This window comes from Capra hircus, chromosome 9 (genome assembly GCF_001704415.2).
Source record: "Capra hircus breed San Clemente chromosome 9, ASM170441v1, whole genome shotgun sequence".
In the NCBI taxonomy this organism is placed as follows: domain Eukaryota; kingdom Metazoa; phylum Chordata; class Mammalia; order Artiodactyla; family Bovidae; genus Capra; species Capra hircus.
In genome coordinates this window covers 10,554,156-10,577,615 of record NC_030816.1, presented here as the reverse complement: position 1 = coordinate 10,577,615, position 23,460 = coordinate 10,554,156, and the positions used below count along the sequence as shown (strand labels likewise).

The following is a 23,460-nucleotide window of genomic DNA, read 5'->3' as shown; positions in this document are numbered from 1 at the left end:
TCATGTAAACTGATAATGTAGGTAAGGCTCCAGTGGGCTTACTGGGTGAGACTGGAAAGGTTTTAGAGAGGAGGTGGCATTCGAGGTATGGCTTGGAAAGAGAGAAGCAGGGAAGACTTTCTTGTCCATGGTATTCTGGAAGGGTAAAGGAGTATGGTGTGTCCAGGCAGAAGGGAGAAATTTTGTATAACTGCTAAGTCACTTCAGTCGTGTCCGACTCTGTGCGACCCCATAGACAGCAGCCCACCAGGCTCTCCCGTTCCTGGAATTCTCCAGGCAAGAACACTGGAGTGGGTTGCCATTTCCTTCTCCAATGCATAAAAATGAAAGTGAAGTTGTTCAGTCGTGCCCGACTCTCAGCGACCCCAGGGACTGCAGCCTACCAGGCTCCTCTGTCCATGGGATTTTCCAGGCAAGGGTACTAGAGTAGGGTGCCATTGCTAGAAGTATATAAAAGAAGCAGGAGATAGTTTGGGAGAGGAGTGTTGGAGAGGCTGCCTTGAAATCATAGATACAGTGTTTCCAATCTATTTTGTATGTATTGGTTTGGCCAAAAAGTTGGTTCAGCTTTTTGTATGCAATGTGACAGGAAAACCCAAACGTTTTTTGCCAGCCCAATAGAAACACAGCAGGTCATAGGCAACCTCCTCATGTTCCTCATTTTAAAATCTCTTATAATAACTGCTATTCATTTTTCTATTTAATGATTCCAATACTGACAATTATATCTTCTTTCACTTAAGTGTCTTCAGATACTCCCCTACTACCCATCACCTGATTTTATCCTAACAACATCTAAGCGACACGAATCTGAAAATGCTATCCTAATATTGAAAGGGGAGGAAAGTGAGGTGTGGAGAGACCCCATGATTTTCTCACAGTCACATGGCTATGCTTGAGTGGATGCCAGATCTGATTTTCAATTCCATATACTTACTGATTTCACTGTTGTATAGATATGCGTTTTGTCCTTTTCCCCCTCGAATTATTGCATTTTCCTTTTCTCTATAGGACTTGGCTTTTACCCTGGAAGAGAGGCAGCAACTGAACATTCATGGCCTGTTGCCACCCTCCTTCATCAGTCAGGATGTCCAGGTCCTTCGAGTACTTAAGAATTTCGAGCGTCTAAACTCTGATTTTGACAGGTAACATGTTCCTGAAGGTGATTTTTCATATTTCTCTGAGGCAGCTGTCTAGTTTATATCTTATTAGATGAGCGAGTTTAAATAGTTAGTGCTTTAGAAAGAGTTGTCAGCTTTGAGAAAGATTTGCCTGTAAATACAATGATGTTTGTAAAAAATTTACCCTGTGTAGGAACATCTGAAGAAGATAAAATTTTCTTTTCTAAACTGTATCCGCAGAGAAATGACTTTTTCCTCCTGTGACAGAGTTGTTGCTGTCGAGGTCGGTTACGGGAAGATGCCATTCCAGACTAGGCGAGAGTGGCTTTGAGTCAGACCTCAAGTACATTGTAGGTGAAAGTGCACTGATTAGGCTTCCAAGAGGGCTCCAACACTGTTCGGAGTTTAGGTCACTTACTTTGTTTGCAGTCCAGTTTCCATGTTTATACAAGGGTAAAGGTAACATTGTTCCCTACCTTTGGAATTAGCCAGCTGGAGCTGAAATTCCAGCTGTACCTCACTAGCGTTGAGGGTCCCTGAGTAAACCCTTACACCCACTGCCACGACCACTGCTTGTGTCTCACTGTTTTCTTTGGACTCTTTTTGTATTAAAATGTTGCAGGCGTGCAGGCTAAGTGGTTTCAGCTGTGTCCGACTCTGCAACACCGTGGACTGGAGATCACCAGGCTCCTCTCCACAGGATTCTCCGGGCAAGAATAGTGGCATGGGTTGCCATTTCTCCTCCAGGGGATCTTCCCAACCCAGGGATAGAACCTGCATCTCCTGTGGCTCCTGCATTGCACGTGGATTCTTTACCACTTGAGCTACTAGGGAAGCCCCTTAAGGTGTTAAACCCACCTAAACCTCAGTTTTTTCATCTCTGGGTTGAAGAGAATAATAGTTATTTGAAAATGTTATTGTGAAGGTTAGAAGAGAGAGCTAACCCAGTATCTAGTAAGTCTTCATAATAGGGTTCTCCAGAGGTATAGAACCAACAGGATGTGTGTGTGTGTAATTATGTACATAAAGGGGGGGGGTTATTGATTGATTGATTGATTGATTTTAATTGTAAAGAATGAGCTCAAGTGATTACGGAGGCTTGGTCAGTCCTAAATCTGCAGGTAGACTGGCCAGCTGGAGCCCCAGGGAAGAATCTGATTCAAGTTCGAAGGCTTGAACTATTTTTTTGCTGAGGAGTTAGAGGGAAGGCCAGTCTTTGTTCCATTAAGGTTTTTAAATGATTGGATGAGGCTCACCAACATTATGGCATGTACTCTGGCTTTATTCAAAGTACACCAATTTAGATGTGAGTCTTATCCAAAAACTACTTTCACAGAAAAGTCCAAAATAGTGGACCAAATATCTGGATACTGTGTCCGAGCCATGTTGACACATAAAATTAACCTCTCCTTTTCAACTTGGAAGCCATGCCTGTCTCCTCAAACTAAACTTAATCTCTGCATAAAGACAATGAAAAGGTCCTACTTGAGCCTAACATGATAGAACTAGCCCAGGAAAAACTGAAAACATGCTAACATTTAACCTAAAAGAGGATGTGAAGCCCTAGGGTAATGTTTACTTTTCTCCTTGATATCTTTCAACTTTAATACTATGATGTAAACTTGACAATACATTTGACCCTTGAGTCACATAGATTTGAATTATATGGGTCCACCTGTATGTGGATTTTTCTCAATAAATGCATGCTACAGTGCTTACACAATCCATAGTTGATTGAATCCTTGAATGGGAACTGCACATGTAAAGGGCCACCTGTAAGGTATACCTGGAATTTTGATTGTGTTAGGGTTGGCACCCTTAACCGCCACATTGTTCAAAGTGTTCAGTTCAGTTCAGTCACTCAGTCGTGTCTGCCTCTTTGCACCCCCATGAACCACAGCACGCCAGGCCTCCCTGTCCATTATCAACTCCCGGAGTTCACCCAAACCCATGTCCATTGTGTCGGGGATGCCATCCAACCATCTCATCCTCTGTCGTCCCCTTCTCTTCCTGCCCTCAATCTTTCCCAGCATCAGGGTACTTTCAAATGAGCCAGCTCTCTGCATCAGGTGGCCAAAGTACTGGAGTTTCAGCTTCAACATCAGTCCTTCCAATGAACACCCAGGACTGATCTCCTTTAGGATGGACTGGTTGAATTTCCTTGTAGTCCAAGGGACTCTCAAGAGTCTTCTCCAACACCATAGTTCAAAAGCATCAATTTTTCGGTGCTCAGCTTTCTTTATAGTCCAACTCTCACATCTATACATGACTACTGGAAAAACCATAGCCTTGACTAGATGGACCTTTGTTGGCAAACTATTCAAATACTATGATATACAGTCAGTACATCTTATGTAACATGATAAAGGGATAAAAGAGGGAAAATTATATTTGTTTATGTATCTTTGCATATGTATTATACATATTTATATATGCACAGATACATATGCAAAGATATACACATACACACACAAACATATTCATAACTCGGTAAGGAAGAAATACTCATAATAATTGCCCTCCTCATTTCTATAGCTGGTCATGTTATCATAGCTGATATTTATAACTGTCTTCTTCCCCTACCCATTTCACATTTCCCTTGCTTTCAGCAAGTACTTCAGCCAGTCTTGAGTCTTCCCCTGGTAGAGGAGGCCAAATTTTTAATTCTGAAGGGTCTGGGCCATTAGTAGTCCTGTCGGAATTGGGTGTTTTAGTTTTCCATTGACTTTAATTGCGGGGACCCCCTAAGGGATCTCTTGTATTCCAGACATCCTTTTCCTTACCTGCATTATGGAGTGGTAGTCCAGTTTCCCCTTGGAGTCGGGATCGGTCACCCCCACCAGCAAGGTAACTCCCTTCTTTGCCTGTTAATTCAGAGGCCTGTGGTACCCAGAGTGGCCAGTGGCAATCTTAACTTCCAGTTCACTGGAATCATTGTCTCCCAATAAGACATTCTTCCCTTTGGAATGAACACTTTGGGGCCAGCGGAGCATAAGATCTCAGGGACAGGAAGCAGAAATTGATAGTGGATTATTTGGGGGCTTCCTAGGTGGCTCAGTAGTAAAGAATCTGCCTTGCCAAGCTGGCGATGTAGGTTTGATCCCTGGGTCAGGAAGATCTCCTGGAGGAGGGAATGACAGCCCCCTCCGGTCCGTAGGTTGCAAAGAGTCAGACACGACTGAAGTGACTAAGCACGCCCGCATACTTGGGAATGACAGTGATGGTGCCACTTCTGTTTCTACCCCTCTTGATTCTGGGACCTGTGAAAGCTGGCTGTGAGAGAAATAGAACCATATATTGGGCCCTGATTCAGAGCAGGTATAGCCTCCCGGAGAACCTTGCCCAGCTTTGCAGTCTGTTGCCCCCTACCTTGGAGAAGGCAATGGCACCCCACTCCAGGACTCTTGCCTGAAGAATCCATGGATGGAGGAGCCTGGTAGGCTGTAGTCCATGATGTAGCTAAGAGTCAGACACGACTGATCGACCTCACTTTCACTTTTTACTTTCATGCATTGAAGGAGGAAATGGCAACCCACTCCAGTGTTCTTGCCTGGAGAATCCCAGGGACGGGGGAGCCTGGTGGACTGCCGTCTATGGGGTTGCAGAGTCGGACATGACTGACGCTACTTAGCAGCATCAGCAGCAGCAGCCCCCTAGCTGATACTGTAACTGAATCTTCAGAAGGCCATTCCTGCATTCTGTCAAGCCAGCTGCTTTAGGATGTTGGGGAACATGTAAGAACAGTGGGTTCGATTAGCAGGGCCCATTGCCTCACTTCATTTGCCCTAACGTGAGTTCCTTGGTCAGAAGCCATGCTGGGTGGAGTACCATGATGTTGAATGAGGCATCTTGTAAGTCCCTGGAGGGTAGTGTTGACAGGAACATTGTGTGCAGGGAAGGCAAGTCTTCATACCGAGTGAGGGTCTATTCCAATAAGAACCAATGCCGTTCCTTCCATGATAGAACCTGTCCAGTGTAATCAACTTGCCACTAGGGAGTTTGCTGATGACCATGTGGGATGGTGGCATATCAGGGGCTCAGTGTCAGTCTCTGCTGCTGGCAGTTTGGGCCCTCAGCAGTGTCTGGGGCCAGGTTGGCCTTGGTGGATGGAAGTTCATGTTGCTGAGCTCATGGGTACCCTTCATCCCTACCATGACCACTTCTTTTATGAACCTGTAGGTGGTAATGGGCTTCCCAGGTGGCACAGTGGTAAAGAATCGGTCTGCCAAGCAGAAGACGTGGTTTGGTCCCTGGGGTGAGGAAGATCTCCTGGAGGAGGAAATGGCAACCCAGTCCAGTATTCTTGGCCTGGAGAATTCTACTGACAGAGGAGTTGGTTGGGCTGTAGTCCATGTGGTCGCAGTCAGACATGACTGAAGAGTACCCTTCCACACACACACAGACACACACAGACACACACACACACACACACACACGTGGTAATGGGTCAGCTGAGGAAAGGCTGACTGGGTTATTCAACCATGTGTATTTGCTTCTTAAGCGTCACTGTCCCTTCCATGCGTTTCTAAAGTCCTTCCTTGATTCTCTTCCATTTTTACTTTGCATTCTTTTCCTGGGCCATTGTATCACTTGCCTCCTCAGAGCTAGTGACTTTCGTATTTTTATCGTAGAATGTCCCTCAAATACTCACTGAGCATCAACTTAGTGTCAGGTGCTCTTTTCAATACTGGGATTAGAGACAGTGATCTCTGCCCTCATGAAGCTTAGGTAGATTATTTTTGAAAAGTACTAAGTGGTAAAATAATGAATAAATTATTTAATATGCCAGAAAGTGGCAAATTCTCATGAAAAAAAGAGAAGCTGGAGTGTGGTAAGAGGACTGAGAATGGGAGGGGGTGGGTAGGGTCACTTTGCACTGTTTAGTTCCATGGTCAGGATGGACTTCAGTGCGAAGGTGGGTTATGAGTGAGTAATGAAAGGCAGTGAGACTGTTAGCCATGAGGAAACTGAGGAGCAGTGTTCTTTCAGCTGGCACATTCAGGGACCAACAGGGAGACGTGTGTCTGGAGCAGGGTGAGTGAGCGGGAGAACAGTAGGTCAGGAGAGGAAGTTAGTGAGGTCATGGAGGACAGATTGTTAAAGATGGATTATGGAGGCCATAGTTGTAAGACTTTTGCTGTTTCTCTGAGTGAAAGAGGGGCTCATTCAAGGTTTTGAACAGAAAGTCAGCATGATCTGAGCTATATTTCTAGAAGACTTTGCAATGTTGAGAATAGAATATGAGAGTATTTAGGAGACTTAGGCAAAAGATGATGGTGATTTAGATCCTGGATGGTAGCAATGAAGGTGTGTAGATTTGGATAGATCTTGAAGCAAAATCACTGCAGATGGTGACTGCAGCCATGAAATTAAAAGATGCTTACTCCTTGGAAGAAAAGTTATGACCAAACTAGACAACATATTAAGAAGCAGAGACAGTACTTTGCCAACAAAAGTCCGTCTAGTCAAGGCTATGGTTTTTCCAGTAGTCATGTATGATTGTGAGAGTTGGACTATAAAGAAAGCCGAGTGCCAAAGAATTGATGCTTTTGAACTGTGGTGTTGGACTCTTGAGAGTCCCTTGGACTGCAAGGAAATCCAACCAGTCCATCCTGAAGGAAATCAGTCCTGAATATTCATTAGAAGAACTGATGTTGAAGCTGAAACTCCAATACTTTGGCCACCTGATGTGAAGAGCTGACTCATTTGAAAAGACTCTGATGGAGATTGAAGGCGAGAGAAGGGGATGACAGAGGATGAGATTGTTGGATGGCATCACTGACTCAACGGGCATGAGTTTGAGTAAATCCGGGAGTTGGTGATGGACAGGGAAGCCTGGCGTGCTGCAGTTCATGGGATCGCAAAGAGTCTGACACGACTGAGCGACTGAACTGAACTGAACTGAAGCAAAGCCAGGTGGCGCTAGTGGTGAAGAATATGTCTGCCCATGCAGGAGACATGAAAGATGCAGCAGGTTCAATCCCTGGGTCGGGAAGATCCCCAGGAGGAGGGCATGGCAACCCACTCCAGTATTCTTGCCTGGAGAATCCCAGGGACAGAGGATCCTGGAGGGCCACAGTCCCTGGGGTCACAGAGAGCTGGACATGACTGAAGCAACTTAGCACTGAAGCAAAGCCAGCATAACCTCTTAATGTAATAGAGATGAGTGTTAGAGAGCCTCTAGAGCCCAGGAGAAGACAGCAAAGAAAGAAAAAAGGGAATGATCAGTGAAAAGGGAAAATCGAGGGAATCTGGTGACCTGGAATTCAGGAAAAGAGAGTGTATGGAGCTGCAGGGAAAACCACTTGTGTCAAGTGTCGTAAGAAGTGTTGACTTAGCGGTGATGATTTCCACATGGCTGGATCAGTGTTAGCATCATCTTTTAAAAGTCATCATTTGCTTCGTAGTTGTTAGTGTTGGTAGTTGAAATAACATCTTTTTGCCAAGCATTAGAATCCTGTGTCTCTGACTCCAAATTCTATGCATTTTCAACTATTCCAGAGAATGAGAATCAATCCAAAATGGCTGGTAGGACTATTAAGGACAGTTTTGCAAGATTTTTCCAAGTTGTACCAAACAGTTGGAGTTTTATTGTATAAGCCACTGAAGATTACAAGTAATATGATAAGGTTGATATTTTAAAAGATAATTCTGGTTCAGAAATGCCTCTAGAAAAAAGACTTCTTGATCTAAATAATTAGAAAAGTCCCTTAAACTTTCTTACCTTAGTAATTTTTAGGGTCATTGTTAACATTCTGTAGTTATTTTCTGCTTGTCATTTTTCTTGGCTCTTCAGTACTGTAAATTAAACAATGAAGTCTTTTTAGTTAGTTAAGTTACTGTTTAAACTTTATCTATACTGGTATTTTTCATTTGTCTTTCATTTTAAAATAGGGATAAAGTCATTTAAATATTAAATAAAACTGTGCTGTTTCAGCACTGATTTTATTATTTGAATGACACCAGCTCAGGTTTATTGTTCTTTATTTTTTGAGATGATTAGGAATATTTCTTTATTTTTTTTAAACTGCAGCCTGATCCAGTTTTCATTTTATTATTATTTTGGCTACACTGGGTCTTTGCTGTGGGGCTAGGGCTCTTCATTGTTGTGCACGGGCTTTCTCTACTTATGGTATACAGGCTTCTCTAGTGAAGCATGGGCTCTAAAGCATGAGGGCTCTCTAGTTGCAGCGTGCGAGCTTAGTTGGCCCATGGTGTGTGGGATCTTAGTTCCCTGACCAGGGATCAAACCCATTCCTATGCATTGGAAGGTGGGTTCTTAACTACTAGACCACCAGAGAAGTCCCAGGAATATTTCTAAAGTCTTTTTTACCTAAAAAATACTGTGTGTGTTCAGTAGCTGCATCATGTCCAGTTCTTTGCTACCCCATGGACTGCAGCATGCCAGGCTTCCCTGTCCTTCACCATCTCCCAGAGCTTGCTCAAATTCATATCCATTGAGTCAGTGATTCTGTCTAACCATCTCATCCTCTGCCACCCCCTTCTCCTTTTGCCTTCAGTTTTTCCCAGCATCAAGGTCTTTTCCAATGAGTTGGCTCTTTGCATGAGGTACTCGAAGTATTGGCTCTTCAGCATCAGTCCTTCCAATGAATATTCAGGGTTGATTTCCTTTAGCATTGACTGATTTGATCTCCTTGCAGTCCAGGAGACTCTAGTGTGTTCCCCAGCACCACAATTTGAAAGCATCAGTTCTTCAGCACTCAGCCTTCTTAATGGTCCAGCTCTCACATCTGTACATGACTACTGGAAAAACCATAGCTTTGCCTATGTGGACCTTTGTTGGCAAAGTGATGTCTTTGCTTTTTAATACTTTGTCCAGGTTTCCATAGCTTTCCTTCCAAAGGGCAAACATCTTTTAATTTCATGGCCACAGTCACTGCCCACAGTGATTTTGGAGCCTAAGAAAATAAAATCTGTCATTGCTTCTACTTTTTCCCCTTCTGTTTTCCATGAAGTGATGGGACCAGATGCCATGATCTTCATTTTTTGAATGTTGAGTTTTAAGCCAGCTTTTTCACTCTCTTCTTTCACCCTCATCAAGAGGCTCTTTAGTGTCTCATTTTCTGCAATTAGAGTGGCATTATCTGCATATCTGAGGTTGTTATTTCTCCTGGCAATTTTGATTCTAGCTTGTAATTAATCTAGCCCAGCATTTTACCTGATGTACTCTGCATGTAAGTTAAATAAGTAGGATGACAATTGACAGCTTTGATGTACTCCTTTCCAGTTTTGAAGCAGTGTATATGTTGTTGCAAACATTTAGTTTTATAAACAGTTATTTTATGACTGTGTTGGAATGTAGATCTAATTATGTCCAATTTCCATAGGTATCTTCTCTTAATGGATCTTCAAGATAGAAACGAAAAACTCTTCTATAAAGTGCTGATGTCTGACATTGAGAAATTCATGCCTATCGTGTATACTCCCACTGTGGGTCTAGCTTGCCAGCAATATAGTTTAGCATTTCGGAAGCCAAGGTATGTAGAGTTTTATTTTAAATACAGTTTGTGTCTTCATTTATTTTTTGTCAAGTTTTTGCTATAATTTAAAAAATTATGTAATGAAATAGAAGTTCAGAAAAATCTAAAACTTCATTTGGGCCCCTGGTGGCTCAGACGGTAAAGAATCTGCCTGCAATGCAGGAGACCTGGGTTAGATCCCTGAGTTGAGAAGATCCCATGGAGGAGAGCATGGCAACCCATTACAGCATTCTTGCCTTGAGAATCCCCATGGAAAAAGGAATGTGGTGGGCTAAAGAACATTATAAATGTATATATGACATTTTAAAATATAGTGTTTTATTCCTAGATTTAAGATCATGGGGAAGTTATTTTTTATAAACCAATTTATGTTTCCTTTTACAGATACTAAATGAACATTTTTTGGGTAAAAAAGGTAGTTGATCATAGCTAAGTTTGTCTTTGAGATAGTAATTGCCTCTATTATGTGTACATTTTGTAACTTAAAGATTTCAGATTTTCCTGAAAATAAGGAGTATTGTTGTTTAGTCGCTAAATTGTGTGCGACTTCTATGCCACAGTGGACTGTAGCTCATCAGGCTCCTCTGTCCGTAGGATTTGTGGGTTGCCATTTCCTTCTCCAGCAGATCTTCCTGACCCAGGGATTGAACCCAAGTCTCCTGAATTGGCAGGCGGGTTCTTTACCACTGACCCACTATGGAAGCCCAAGGAGTATATTATTTCCTAAGTTCAGAGTTGGCATTAAACAGGCTCTTTTGTTGATTTCCTTTAAGTGAAATTGTAACCATCTTTAAAGATGTGTAAAATATAAAATGTAGATTTTTAAAACCATGGCTTTACTTTATCATGTTACTTTAAATACTTTTGCAGCAAGGAACAATTGAAATAAATATTAACGCTTTTAACAGCAGCAACAACAAAAGCTCAAGTTGAATATTTATGTGCTGCTTATAGTTCTGAATTTAAAATGAAAAGAAATGTTTATAAGTTTATATCACAAATATAAAAGCCTACTGTAAGTTCTGTCATTGAAATGAATGTTTCAGAGGTAAGATCTGAAAGTTAGTAGATTTCGCAAAGGTGTATTTATGTAGTGGTAATATTTTGCACATTTGTGCCAGTTGCCTTTTGTATAAAGAAAATAATTAGCCACATTATCCCTTATATAAAGAGAATAATCAATTGTAGATGATCTGTTAAATTTCCTTAATAGCACATATCTGTGTTGCATTTATGTAATGGCTATGTAAACAGAGAAATTTTTTTTTCATAGAAAAACAAGAGTTAGGATTTAGCTGGTAACTGTATTATGATGAATAATTCTTTTTTGAGTACATATTTTCTTTTTTAATTAAATAAGCAATACATGTTCATTATTGAAAAATGAGAAAATACAAATATACAAAAGAAGAAGTAGTTTAAGAATACCTAATGTCATGATAACAAAAAACTTGATACAATACTGTTTTCCTTATAGAAGGGGTCATGCTATATAAACTGTTCTTTACCTATCAGGTTATAGGTAGGTAAGTAGATATATAAATAAGTAGGAGGGGAGAGGGAGAGGAAGAGATAGGGCAAGACCTAGCACAGCATTTGTATCAAAATGCTCACACGTGTTGATTTTAGGTGACATATTCATGGTATTCTATCAAATTTTATGCAGTATTTCAAATTATTTTTTAATTGAACAATAATTACTTTACAGAATTTTGTTGTTTTCTGTCAAGCCTCAACCTGAATCAGCCATAGGTATACATATATCCCCTCCCTTTTAAACCTCCCTGCCATCTTCCTCCCCACCCCACCCCTATAGGTTGATACAGAGCCCCTGTTTGTGTTTCCTGAGCCATACAGCAAATTCCCATTGGCTGTCTATCTTGCATATGGTGATGTAAGTTTCCGTGTTACTCCCTCCATGCGTCTCACCCTCTCCTCCCCTCTCCCCATGGCCACAAGTCTGTTCTCTATGTCTGCTTCTCCACTGCTGCCCTGCAGTAAATTCTTCAGGACCATTTTCCTAGATTCCGTATATATGCGTTAGAATACAATGTTCACCTTTCTCTTTCTATTTACTTCACTCTGTATAATAGGTTCTAGGTTCATCCACCTCATCAGAACTTACTCAGATGCATTTCTTTTTATGGCTGAGTAATATTCCCTTGTGTATATATACCACAGCTTCTTTATCCATTCATCTGTATCTAGGTTGCTTCCATGTTTTAGCTATTGTAAATCTTGCTGCAACGAACGATGGGATACATGTGTCTTTTTCAGTTTTGGTTTCCTCAGGGTAGGTGCCTAAGGAGTGGGATTGCTGAGTCATATGGTGGTTTTATTCCTAGTTTTTTAAGGAATCTCCATACCATCTTCCATAGTGGTTGTATCAATTTACATTCCCACCAACAGTGCAAGAGTGTTCCCTTTTCTCCACACCCTCTCCAGCATTTATTGTTTGTAGACTTTTTGATGATCACCATTCTGATTGGTGTGAGGTGATATCTCGTTGTAGTTTTGATTTGCATTTCTCTAATAATGAGAGATGTTGAGCATCTTTTCATATGTTTGTTAGCCATTCTGTATGTCTTCTTGGGAGAAATGTCTGTTTAGGTATTTTTCCCTCTTTTGTATTGGGTTGTTTGTTTTTCTGGTATTGAGTTGTGTGAGCTGCCTATATATTTTGGAAATTAATCCTTTGTCAGTTGTTTCATCTGCTATTATTTTCTCCCATTCTGAGGTTTGTCTTTCGACCTTACTTGTAGCTTCCTTTGCTGTGTAAAAGCTTTTAAGTTTAATCAGGCCCCACTTGTTTACTTTTGTTTTTATTTCCATTACTCTAGGAGGTGGGTCACGGAGGATCTTGCTTTGATTTATGTCATTGAGTGTTCTGCCTATGTTTTCCTCTAAGAGTTTTATAGTTTCTGGTCTTACATTTGGGTCTTTGATCCATTTTGAGTTTATCTTTGTATATGGTGTTAGGAAGTGTTCTAATTTCATTCTTTTACATGTTGCTGTACAGTTTTCCCAGCACCATTTATTCAAGAGGCTGTCTCTGCCCCAATGTATCTTCTTGCCTCCTTTGTCAACTATAAGTTACCCAGAGGTGAATGGGTTTATTTCTGGGCTTTCTATGCTGTTCCATTGGTCTATGTTTCTGTTTTTGCGCCAATACCATACTGTCTTGATGACTATAGCTTTGTAGTATAATCTGAAGTCAGGAAGGTTGATTCCTCCAGCTCCATTCTTCTTTCTCAGGATTGCTTTGGCTATTTGGGGTTGTTTGTGTTTCCATATGAATTGTGAAATTCTTTGTTCTAGTTCTGTGAAAAATGCCATTGGTAATTTGATAGGGATGGGGTTGAATCTATAGGTTGTGTTTGGTAGTATAGTCATTTTCACAATATTGATTCTTCCTACCCAGGAACATGGAATATCTCTCCATCTGTTTATGTCATCTTTGATTTCTTTCATTAATGTCTTATAATTTTGTGTGTACAATTCTTTTGTCTCCTTAGGTAAGTTTATTCCTAGATATTGAATTCTTTTTGTTGCAGTGGTGAATGGGATTGATTCCTTAATTTCTTCTTTTGAGTTTTCATTGTTAGTATATAGAAATGCAAATGATTTCTGTGTATTGATTTTGTATCCTACAACTTTGCTAAATTCACTGATTAGCTCTAGTAATTTTCTGATACTGTCTTTAGGGTTTTCTATGTACAGTATCATGTCATCTGCAAACAGTGAGAGCTTTGCTGCTGCTTTTCTGATCTAGATTCCTTTTCTTTTTCTTCTCTGATTGCTGTTGCTAGGACTTCCAGAACTATGTTGATTAAGAGTGGGGAAAGTGGACACACTTTTTCTTGTTCCTGATCTTAGGGGGAATGCTTTCCATTTTTCACCATTTAGAATAATGTTTGCTGTACGCTTATCATGTATGACTTCCCCTGGTGGCTTAAACGGTGAAGTGTCCTCTTGCAATGCAGGAGACCCGAGTTTGATCCCTGGGTTGGGAAGATCCCCTGGAGAAGAAAATGGCAACCCACTCCAGTACTCTTGCCTTCAAAATCCCATGGACAGAGGAGCCTGTTAGGCTATAGTCCACAGGGTCCCAAAGAGTTGGACATGACTGAGCAACTTCACTTTCTTTTCTATCATATATGTCTTTACTATGTATCATACATGGGTGCTGAATTTTGTCAATGGCTTTTTCCGCATCTGTTGAGATGATCATATGGTTTTTAATTTCAGTTTGTTAATATGGTGTATCACATTGATTAATTTGCATATATTGAAGCATCCTTGCATCCCTGGAATAAACCCAACTTGATCATGGTGTATGAGCTTTTTGATGTGTTGCTGAATTCTGTTTGCTAAAGTTTTGTTGAGGATTTTTGCATCTATGTTCATCAGTGATATTGGCCTGTAGTTTTCTTTTTTTGTGTTATCTTTGTCTCGTTTTGGTAACAGAGTGATGGTGGCCTCGTAGAATGAGTTTGGAAGTGTTCCTTCCTCTGCCATTTTTTGAAAGAGTTTTAGAAGGATAGGCATTAACTCTTCTCTGAATGTTTGATAGAATTTTGTGAAGCCATCTGGTCCTGGGCTTTTGTTTTTTGGCAGATTTTGGTCAGAGCTTTAGTTTCAATGCTTATAATTGGGTTGTTCATAATTTGTTTCTTCCTGGTTTCGTCTTAGAAGATTAGACTTTTCTAAGACTGTCTGTTTCTTCTTCCAGGTTCTCCATATGGTTGTTTATAATAGTCTCTTATAGTCCTTCTGCATTGTCCATTGTAACCTCTCCTTTTTCATTTCTAATTTTGTTTTGATTCTTCTCTCTTTTTTTCTTAATAAGTCTGGCTAAAGGTTTGTCGATTTTGTTTATCTTCTCAAAGAACCAACTTTTAGTTTTATTAATCTTTATTACTGTTTCTTTCATTTCTTTTTTCATTTATTTCTGGTCAGATCTTTATGATTTCTTTCCTTCTACTAATTTTTGGGGTTTTTGGTTCTTCTTTTTCCATTTGGTTTAGGTGTAAAGTTAGGTTGTCTGTTCGATGTTTTTCTTGTTTCTTGGGTAGGATTGTATTGCTGTAAACTTCCCTCTTAGGACTGCTTTTGCTGCATCCCATGGGTTTTGAGTTGTCGTGTTTTCGTTGTCATTTGTTTCTAGAAATTTTTTGATTTCCCTTTTGATTTCTTCAGTAACATGTCGGTTATTGAGAAACATATTGTTTAATCTCCATGTATTTGTGTTTCCTACAGTTTTTTTCTTGTAACTGATACCTAGTCTCATAGCATTGTGGTCGGAGAAGGTGCTTGATACGATTTCAGCTTTCTTACATTTACTGAGATTTGATTTGTGACCCAAGATGTGGTCTATCCTGGAGAATGTTCCATGTACACTTGAGAAGAAGGTGTATTCTTCTGCATTTGGGGGGAATATTCTGAAGATATCAATGAGATGCATCTCATCTAATATATCATTTAAGACTTGTGTTTCTGTATTAATTTTCTGTTTTGGCGATGTGTCCATTGGTGTGAGTGGGGTGTTAAAGTCTCCTACTATTATTGTGTTTCTGTCAATTTCTCCTTTTATGTCTGTTAATGTTTGTCTTATGTATTGAGGTGCTCCTATGTTGGGTGCATCGATATTTGCAATTGTTATGTCTTCCTCTTGGATTGATCCCTTGATTATTATGTAGTATCCTTCCTTATCTCTTGTAATCTTCTTTATTTTAAGGTCTATTTTGTCTGATATGAGTATTGTTACTCCAGCTTTCTTTTGCTTCCTATTTGCATGGAATATATTTTTCCATCCTCTAATTTGCAGTCTGTATGTGTCTTGAGGTCTGAAGTTGGTTTCTTGTAGACGTCATATATGTGGGTCTTGTTTTTGTATCCATTCAGCCAGTCTGTGTCTTTTTGTTGGAGCATTTAATGCATTTACATTTAAAGTAATGTGTGTTCTGATTGCCATTTTCTTAATTGTTTGGGGTTGATTTTGTAGATCTTTTTTCTTCTCTTGTATTTCTTGAGTATATAAGTCCCTTTAACATTATTGTAAAGCTGATTTGGTGGTACTGAATTTTCTTAACTTTTGCTTGTCTGAAAAGCTTTTTATTTCTCCATCAATTTTGAATGAGATCCTTCCTGGGTATAGTCATCTTGGTGGTAAATTTTTCCCTTTCAGTACATTAAATATATCCTGCCATCCCCTTCTGGCCTGCAGAGTTCGTGCTGGGAGATCAGGGTTTACATGTATGGGGTTTCCCTTGTATGTTACTTGTTGCTTCTCCCTTGTTGCATTTAATATTCTTTCTTTGTGTTTAGTCTTTATTAGTTTGATTAGTATGTGTCTTGGCATGTTTATCCTGTATGGAACTCTTTGCACCTCTTGGACTTTATTGACTGTTTCCTTTTCCATGTTGGGGAACTTTTCAACTATGCTCTCTTCAAAAATTTTCTCATACCCTTTCTTTCTCTCTTCTTCTTCTGGGACCCCTATTATTTGAATGTTGGTGTGTTTGGTATTGTCCCAGAGGTCTCTGACACTATCCTCAGTTCTTTTCATTCTTTTTACTTTATTCTGCTCTTCGGAAGTTATTTCCACCGTTTTATCTTCCAGCTCACTGTTTCGTCCTTCTGCTTTAGTTATTCTGCTGTTGATTCCTTCTCGAGTATTTTTAATTTCAGTAACTGTGTTGTTTGTCTCTGATGTTTATTCTTCTAGGTCTTTGTTTATTGATTCTTAACATTTTCTCCATTCTGTGTTCAAGGTTTTTGATCATCTTTATTATCATTATTCTGAATTATTTTTCAGGTAGTTTGCCTATCTCCTCTTCACGTATTTGGACTTCTGTGTTTCTAGTTTGTTCTTCATTTGTGTAGTATTTCTCTGCCTTTTCATTATTATTTTTTTAACTTACTGTGTCTGAGGTCTCCTTTTCCCAGTCTTCAAGGCTGAATTCTTCCTTCCTTTTGGCTTCTCCCTTCCTAAGCTTGGTCCAGTGGTTTGTGTAAGCTTTGTATAGGGTGAGATTTATGCTGAGTTTTTATTTGTTTGCTTGTTTTTCCTCTAATGGGCAAGACTGAGTAAGGTGGTAATCGTGTCTGCTAGTGATTGGGTTTGTATTTTTGTTTTATTTGTCATTTAGATGAGGTGCCCTGCACAGGGTGCTACTGGTGATTGGGTGATGCCGGGTCTTGTATTCAAGTGGTTTCCCTTGTTAGTTAGTCCTCACTATTCGGTACTCCCTAGGGTTAGTTCCCTGGTAGTCTAGGGTCTTGGAGTCAGTGCGCCCACTCCAAAGGCTCAGGGCTTGATCTCGAGTTTTGTGTGGTTCTGTTCTTTTCTGCTGGTCAGGTACTCCTGTCCGCTCTCAGCTGGTGTTCTGCATGCACTTCTGTGTTTGAAGGTGTATTCCTGATGTATCTGTGGAGAGAGATGTACTCCACATCCACCTACTCCTCTGTGATCTTGTTCTCCTTTATTTTCCCCTTTGTGCTTTCTAGTTTCACTGGCTCATAAGGTGGCCGGACCCAGAGGCCTTCCAGCTGGTACTTCAGATCCGAGTCTGTATTGCAAAATCAGTATTTGAAATTTAAAGGAACGCTTAACTGATAGAGAGATAGTAAACTTGCCACAATTATTTGTAAATGATCATTTTATGGCAGTTTTCTGTCATGTTGACCTTTAATGTGTATATTTTGTTAAATTTTTGATGATTTTTGAAGATATTTTTATTGAGATAATATTTGAAATATTTCAGGTAAATAACGGAAAAATTGATTTGACGTTTAAATACATTACAACATGATCACCACAGTAAGTTGTCTAGTAACTATCTGTCCCTATACAAAGTTATTAGAGTATTATTGACCATATTCCTTATGCTGTATATTATATCCCTGTGACTTAACTGAAAGTTTGCAGCTCTTAATCTTCACCTTTTTTGCCCAATTTCTCACCCTGCCCACCTGTGATAACCACCTGTTTGTTCTTTGTATGTATGAGTCTGTTTTCTTTCTGTTTATTTTGTTTTTTAGATTCAACGTATTAGTGACATCATATGGTATTTGTGGTATTTGTCTTTCTCTTGACTGATTTCACTTAACGTGATACCCTGGATCCTCCCAGTTGTTCCAGATAGCAAGATAATCCTTTTTATGACTAATATTCCATTGTGTGTGTGTGTGTGTGTGTGTATGTATGTATGTATATGTATATATATATGACCATAGTGTGGTGTCAGTCACTCAGTCATGTTTGACTCTTTGCGACCTCATGGACTGTAGCCCACCAGGATCCTCTGTCCATGGGATTTCCCAGGCAAGAATACTGGAGTGGGTTGCCATTCCCTTCTCCAGGGGATCTTCCAACCCAGGGATCGAAACCTGGGTCTTCCGCAATGCAGGCAGATTCTTTCCCATCTGAGCCACAGGGGAAGTCCATATGTGACCATATATATAGTGAATATATATATGTATATATCATGTCTTTTTTATCTTTTCGTCTATCACTAGACACTTAGTTTGTTTCTATATCTTGGCTGCTGTAAATACTTCTGCAATGTACATTGTCTTTGAGTATATACCCCAAAGTGAAATAGCTGGATCATGTGGTAGTTCAGTTTTTAATTTTTTTTGAGGAGCCTCCATAATATTTTCTATAGTGGCTGCAGCAATGTGCAGTCTTACCAATGTTCCCTTTTCTCCACATTCTCACCAGCACTTGTTAATTTGTTATCTTTTTGTTGATAGCCATTCTGACAGGTGTTAGGTGGTATCTCATTGGTGGTTTTGATTTGCGTTTCCCTGATGATTAGTGATGTTAATAATCTTAATTTATTTTAGATGTTAATCCCTTATTGGACATATATTTGCTATATCTTGGGTGAGTTTTGCTTTGTTTGCCTCCTAGGTCACTGGTTGGTTCTTCTGTACCATCTAATCAACTGCTAAATCTAATTTGTACCATCTAATTCAGTCCTGCTAGTGTGTTTTTCTTTCAGTTATTCTTCAGCTCTGATTGGTTCATTGTTAACATCTTTTAACTCTTTGTTGAAATTTTCCCTGTTTTCATCCATTCTTCTCCCAACTTTGGTGATTATCTTTATGATCATTACCTTGAATTCTTTTTTTAAGTGTATAACTTACCTCTGTTTCATTTAGTTCATTTTCTGAGATTTTTGTCTTTGTTCTTTCAGTTGGGGCATAGTCCTCTGTCTTCTCATTTTATCTAATTCTCTTTTTGTATCTGTGTAGCACTTAAGTCTGTTATGTCTCCTAGTCTTGGAAAAGCGGTCTTATGTAGGAGACATCCCATGAGTCCTCACAGTGCACTCCTCTCTGCTCATTAGAGACGTGTGCACTGGGAGTGCTTCCTGTGTGGGCTGCACGTGCCATTAGTTGGGGTGGAGCTGACTTCCCCCTGCCCAGCCCTGTGTGGTTACTGTGGGTACAGCCCAGGGTGGGTGGAGCAGGTCCCAGAGTTAATGGGCTGGAGGGAGGATTCAAAGATGGTGCTTGCCAATGTCTGTATCAGCATGGTGCAATGAGAGACCCAACCCCAGGGGGAGTCCCAGCTGCCTCCTGTCTCTCTGGAATGCTTTCCAAGATCAACAGGTGGGTCTTACACTGGCACCTCTCAAATTACTATCATTGTGCCAGGACTCAGCTTGTGAGATTTTCTTCTCTCCCTTTAAGGGGGGGGTCTCTGGCTCCTGTGTCTCTCCTGCTCTCCCAAATGTAGGCTCCACTGGTTTTCAAAGCCAGATGTTCTAGGGACTCATTTTCTGGTACAGAATCCCCAGGCTGGGGAGCCCAGAATGGGTCTCAGACCCTTTGTTTCTCAGGGAGGACCACTGTGGTGGTGATATTCTTCCTGTGTGTGGGTCGCCAGAAGGGTCTTGTGGGTCCTGAGTAAGCTGTGTGTTTACTTCGTCTACGTATCCATTTCATTGTGGCTCCTCTCTCTATATATTTCAGTTTAGTTCAGTCACTCAGTCGTGTCCGACTCTTCGCAACCCACGGACTGCAGTATGCCTGGCTTCCCTGTCCATCACCAACTCCCAGAGCTTACTCAAATTTATATCCATCAAGTCAGTGATGCCATCCAACCATCTCATCCTCTGTTGTCCCCTTCTCCTCCCGCCTTCAGTCTTTCCTAGGTGCAGGGTCTTTTCCAATGAGTCAGTTCTTCACATCAGGTGGCCAAAGTATTGGAGTTTCAGCTTCCGCATCAGTCCTTCCAATGAAGATTCAGGGATGATCTCCTTTAGGATGGACTGGTTGCATATCCTTGCAGTCCAGGGACTCTCAAGAGTCTTCTCCAACACCACAGTTCAAAAGCATCGATTCTTTGGTGCTCAGCTTTATGGTCCGACTCTCACATCCATATGTGACTACTGGATAAAACCATAGCTTTGACTAGATGGACTTTTATTGGCAAAGTAACATCTTTGCTTATTAATATGCTGTCTAGCTTGATCATAGCTTTTCTTCCAAGGAGTAAGCATCTTTTAATTTCATGACTGCAGTCACCATCTGCAGTGGTTTTGGAACCCCCCAAGATAAAGTTTCTCACTGTTTCCATTGTTTCCCCATCTATTTGCCATGAAGTGATGGGATCAGATGCCATGATCTTAGTTTTTTGAATGTTGAGTTTTAAGCCAACTTTTTCACTATCTTCTTTAACTTTCATCAAGAGGCTCTTTCGTTCCTCTTCGATTTCTGCCATAAGGGTGGTGTCATCTGCATACTGGAGGTTATTGATATTTCTCCTGGCAATCTTGATTCCAGCTTGTGCTTCATCTAGCCCAGCATTTCACATGATGTGTTACAAAATGTTATATATCTTTAGTTGAGAAAAATCTTTTCTGCTAGTCTTTTGTTGTTATTGTTCAGTTGCTAAGTCATGTCCGACTCTTTGCGACCCCATGGACTGCAGGACGTGAGGCCTCCCTGTCCATCACCAACTCCCATAGTTTATTCAAACTCATGTCCATTGAGTTGGTGATGCCGTGCAACCATCGCATCCTCTGTCACCTCCTTCTCCTCCTGTCCTCAATCTTTCCCAGCATTAGGGTCTTGTCCAATTAGTTGGCTTTTCATATCAGGTAGCCAGAGTATTGGAGCTTCAGCTTCAGCATCAGTCCTTCCAGTGAATATTCATGGTTGATTTCCTTTAGGATTGACTGGTTTGATCTCTTTGCCATCCAAGGGACTCTTAAGAGTCTTCTCTAGCACCACAATTCGAAAGCATCAGTTCTTCGGTGCTTAGCCTTCTTTATAGTCCAGCTCTCACATCTGTACATGACTACTGTAAAAGCCATAGCTTTGACTATACGGACCTTTGTTGGCAAAATAATGTCTCTGGCTTTTAATATGCTGTGTAAGTTTGTCATAGCTTTTCTTCCATGGAGCAAGTATCTTTTATTTTTTTATTTGTAAAATATATATTTTTTATTGAAGTATAGTTGATTTACAGTGTTACAGGTGCACAGCAAAGTGATTCAGTTATACAAATACACATATATTATTTTTGAAATCATTTTCCAGCATAGGTTATTATAAGATATTGACTGTAGTTCCCTATTCTATACAGTAAACCTTTGTTGCTTGTTGCATATCTATTTTTTTATTGGAAATCTTGCATTCTACTCATACTGCGTCAAACAAGTGGAATCAAAATGTCATAATGTTTTTTAGTTAGGCAAAAATTCATTTTCATAAAATATATGTATTATATATATATACACACACACAAAAGCTTTTCTACTACACTTGATAAAGGCTTGGGAAAGAACATTAAAAAAAAAGAGGAGATGGAGAAATTGGAGAACACAGACTAAATGAAATGGAAGCACTGAATATTAAATAGAAAAAGTGAAACAAATTAGGTAAAAAGTAAAAAAAATCAGCATATAGTTCAGTTGTTTTTAAACATGACTGCTCATTACAAACATATCTGGAACTCTGGAGAAAAAAAGCCATACCTGAGCATTTGTATTTTTCAAAAAATTTTCAAGATAATTCTGATATGCATCTGGATTTTAAAAAGTGGTAACAGGTTTTTCTATTAGACCTTAGTTTTGGTGATTTAGAGTTCTATTATTTTTCTGTTGACCAATCATAATACAGTGGTATTAAGTGAGTAATAGTTAAATAATCACAATAGTAAAAGGTGTTTATCAGTTTTCACAATCAATAGCCAGACAGAAAATAAAAGATAATTATAATTGCAAACCATAATGGGAACATGGATTAACTTAACAATATGAAATAATTATATAGAATTTGAGGGGGTCAAGCAGAGTGACGTGGTAAGTGGAATTGCATACGTGGACATGTTTTCATCCACCTGGGCAGTCTCTGTCTTTTGGTTGGTGCATTTAACCCATTTACATTTAAGGTAATTATTGATATGTATGATCCTATTACCATTTTCTTAATTGTTTGGGGTTTATTTTCTATAGGTCTTTTCCTTGTCTTGTGTTTCCTGCATAAAGAAGTTCCTTTAGCATTTGTTGTAAGGCTGGTTAGGTGGTGCTTAATTCTCTTTAACTTTTGCTTGTCTGAAAGCTTTTGATTTCTCCCATCAAATATGAAAGAGAGTCTTGCTGGGTGGAGTATTCTTGGTAGTAGATTATTCCCTTTCATCACTTTAAATATATCATGCCGTTTCTTTCTGGCTTGTGGAGTTTCTCTTGAGAAATAGACTGATAGCAGGGTGGGAGTACCCTTGTATGATACTTGTTTTCCCCTTGTTGCTTTTAATATTTTATCTCTGTCTTTAATTTTTGTCAGTCTGATTACCATGTGGCTTGGAGTGTTCCTCCCTGGGTTTCTCCTTCCTGGGACTCTCTGTGCTCCCTGGACTTGGTTGACTATTTCCTTTCCCATGTTCAGGAGGTTTTCAGCTATTATCTCTTAAAAGTGTTTTCTCAGTCTTTTCTCTCTTTTCCTTCTGCAAATGTTGGTGCATTCAGTGTTGTCCCAGAGATCTCTTAGGCTGTTTTTCTTTCTTTTCTTTCTTTTCTCTGTGTTCTGTTCTGCAGCAGTGATTTCTGCCATCCTGTCCTCCAGGTCATTTGTGCGTTCTTTTGCTCGGTTATTCTGCTACTGATTCCTTCTAATGCATTATCCATCTCTGTTTCTTCAGTTCTTTGGTGAACATTTCTTGCGTCTTCTCAGTCTTCGTCTCAGTTCTTTTCCCAAGATCCTGGATCATCTTCTCTCTCATTATTCTGAATTCTTTTTCTGGAAACGTGTCTATCTCCACTTAATTTAGTTGTTTTTCTGGGGTTTTATCCTGTCCCTTCATCTGCGACATAACTTTCTGTTTTTTCATCTTGATTAACTTCCTGTAATATGTTTTTGTTTTACCCACTGTGAGGCTGTGCTTCTTGCTTCTTCAGTCTGCCCTCTGATGGCTGAGGCTAAGAGGCTTGTGTAAGCTTCTTGAGAGGGACTGGCGATGGGAGAAACTAGGTCTTGCTCTGGTGGGCAGGGCCTACCCAGTAAAGCTTTAATCCAGTTATCTGCCGATGAGTGGGCTTCCACTCCTTCCCTGGTCGTTTTGCCTGAAGTGACCCAGCCCTGTGGTCTGTTGGCTCTATAGCAGGATTACTGTCAGAGAGTTTACACCAAAGGGGACTTAACAGTGCCCCCATCTCTGTGGTGAGCCCCTGCCGACCCACACCTCCACAGGAGGCCCTCTAACACTAGCAGGTAGTTTTGGTTGTCTCCTCTGGGGTTACTGCTCCTCTCCTCTGGGTCTTGATGTGCACAAAATTCTGTTTGTGCCCTCCAAGACTGGAGTCTGTTTCCCCCAGACCTCT

At 40.2% G+C, this 23,460-nt stretch overlaps 1 protein-coding gene across 1 annotated transcript in view; it reads left to right on the top strand.

The window, feature by feature from the left end:
- Nucleotides 1-23,460, top strand: part of ME1 (malic enzyme 1) — a 204,840-nt gene that overhangs the window by 27,732 nt on the left and 153,648 nt on the right. Inside the window, exons 2-3 of the mRNA XM_018052931.1 lie at nucleotides 1,012-1,145; nucleotides 9,470-9,619. Coding sequence (XP_017908420.1) covers nucleotides 1,012-1,145; nucleotides 9,470-9,619 — 284 coding nt within the window. The remainder of the gene's footprint in view (nucleotides 1-1,011; nucleotides 1,146-9,469; nucleotides 9,620-23,460) is intronic.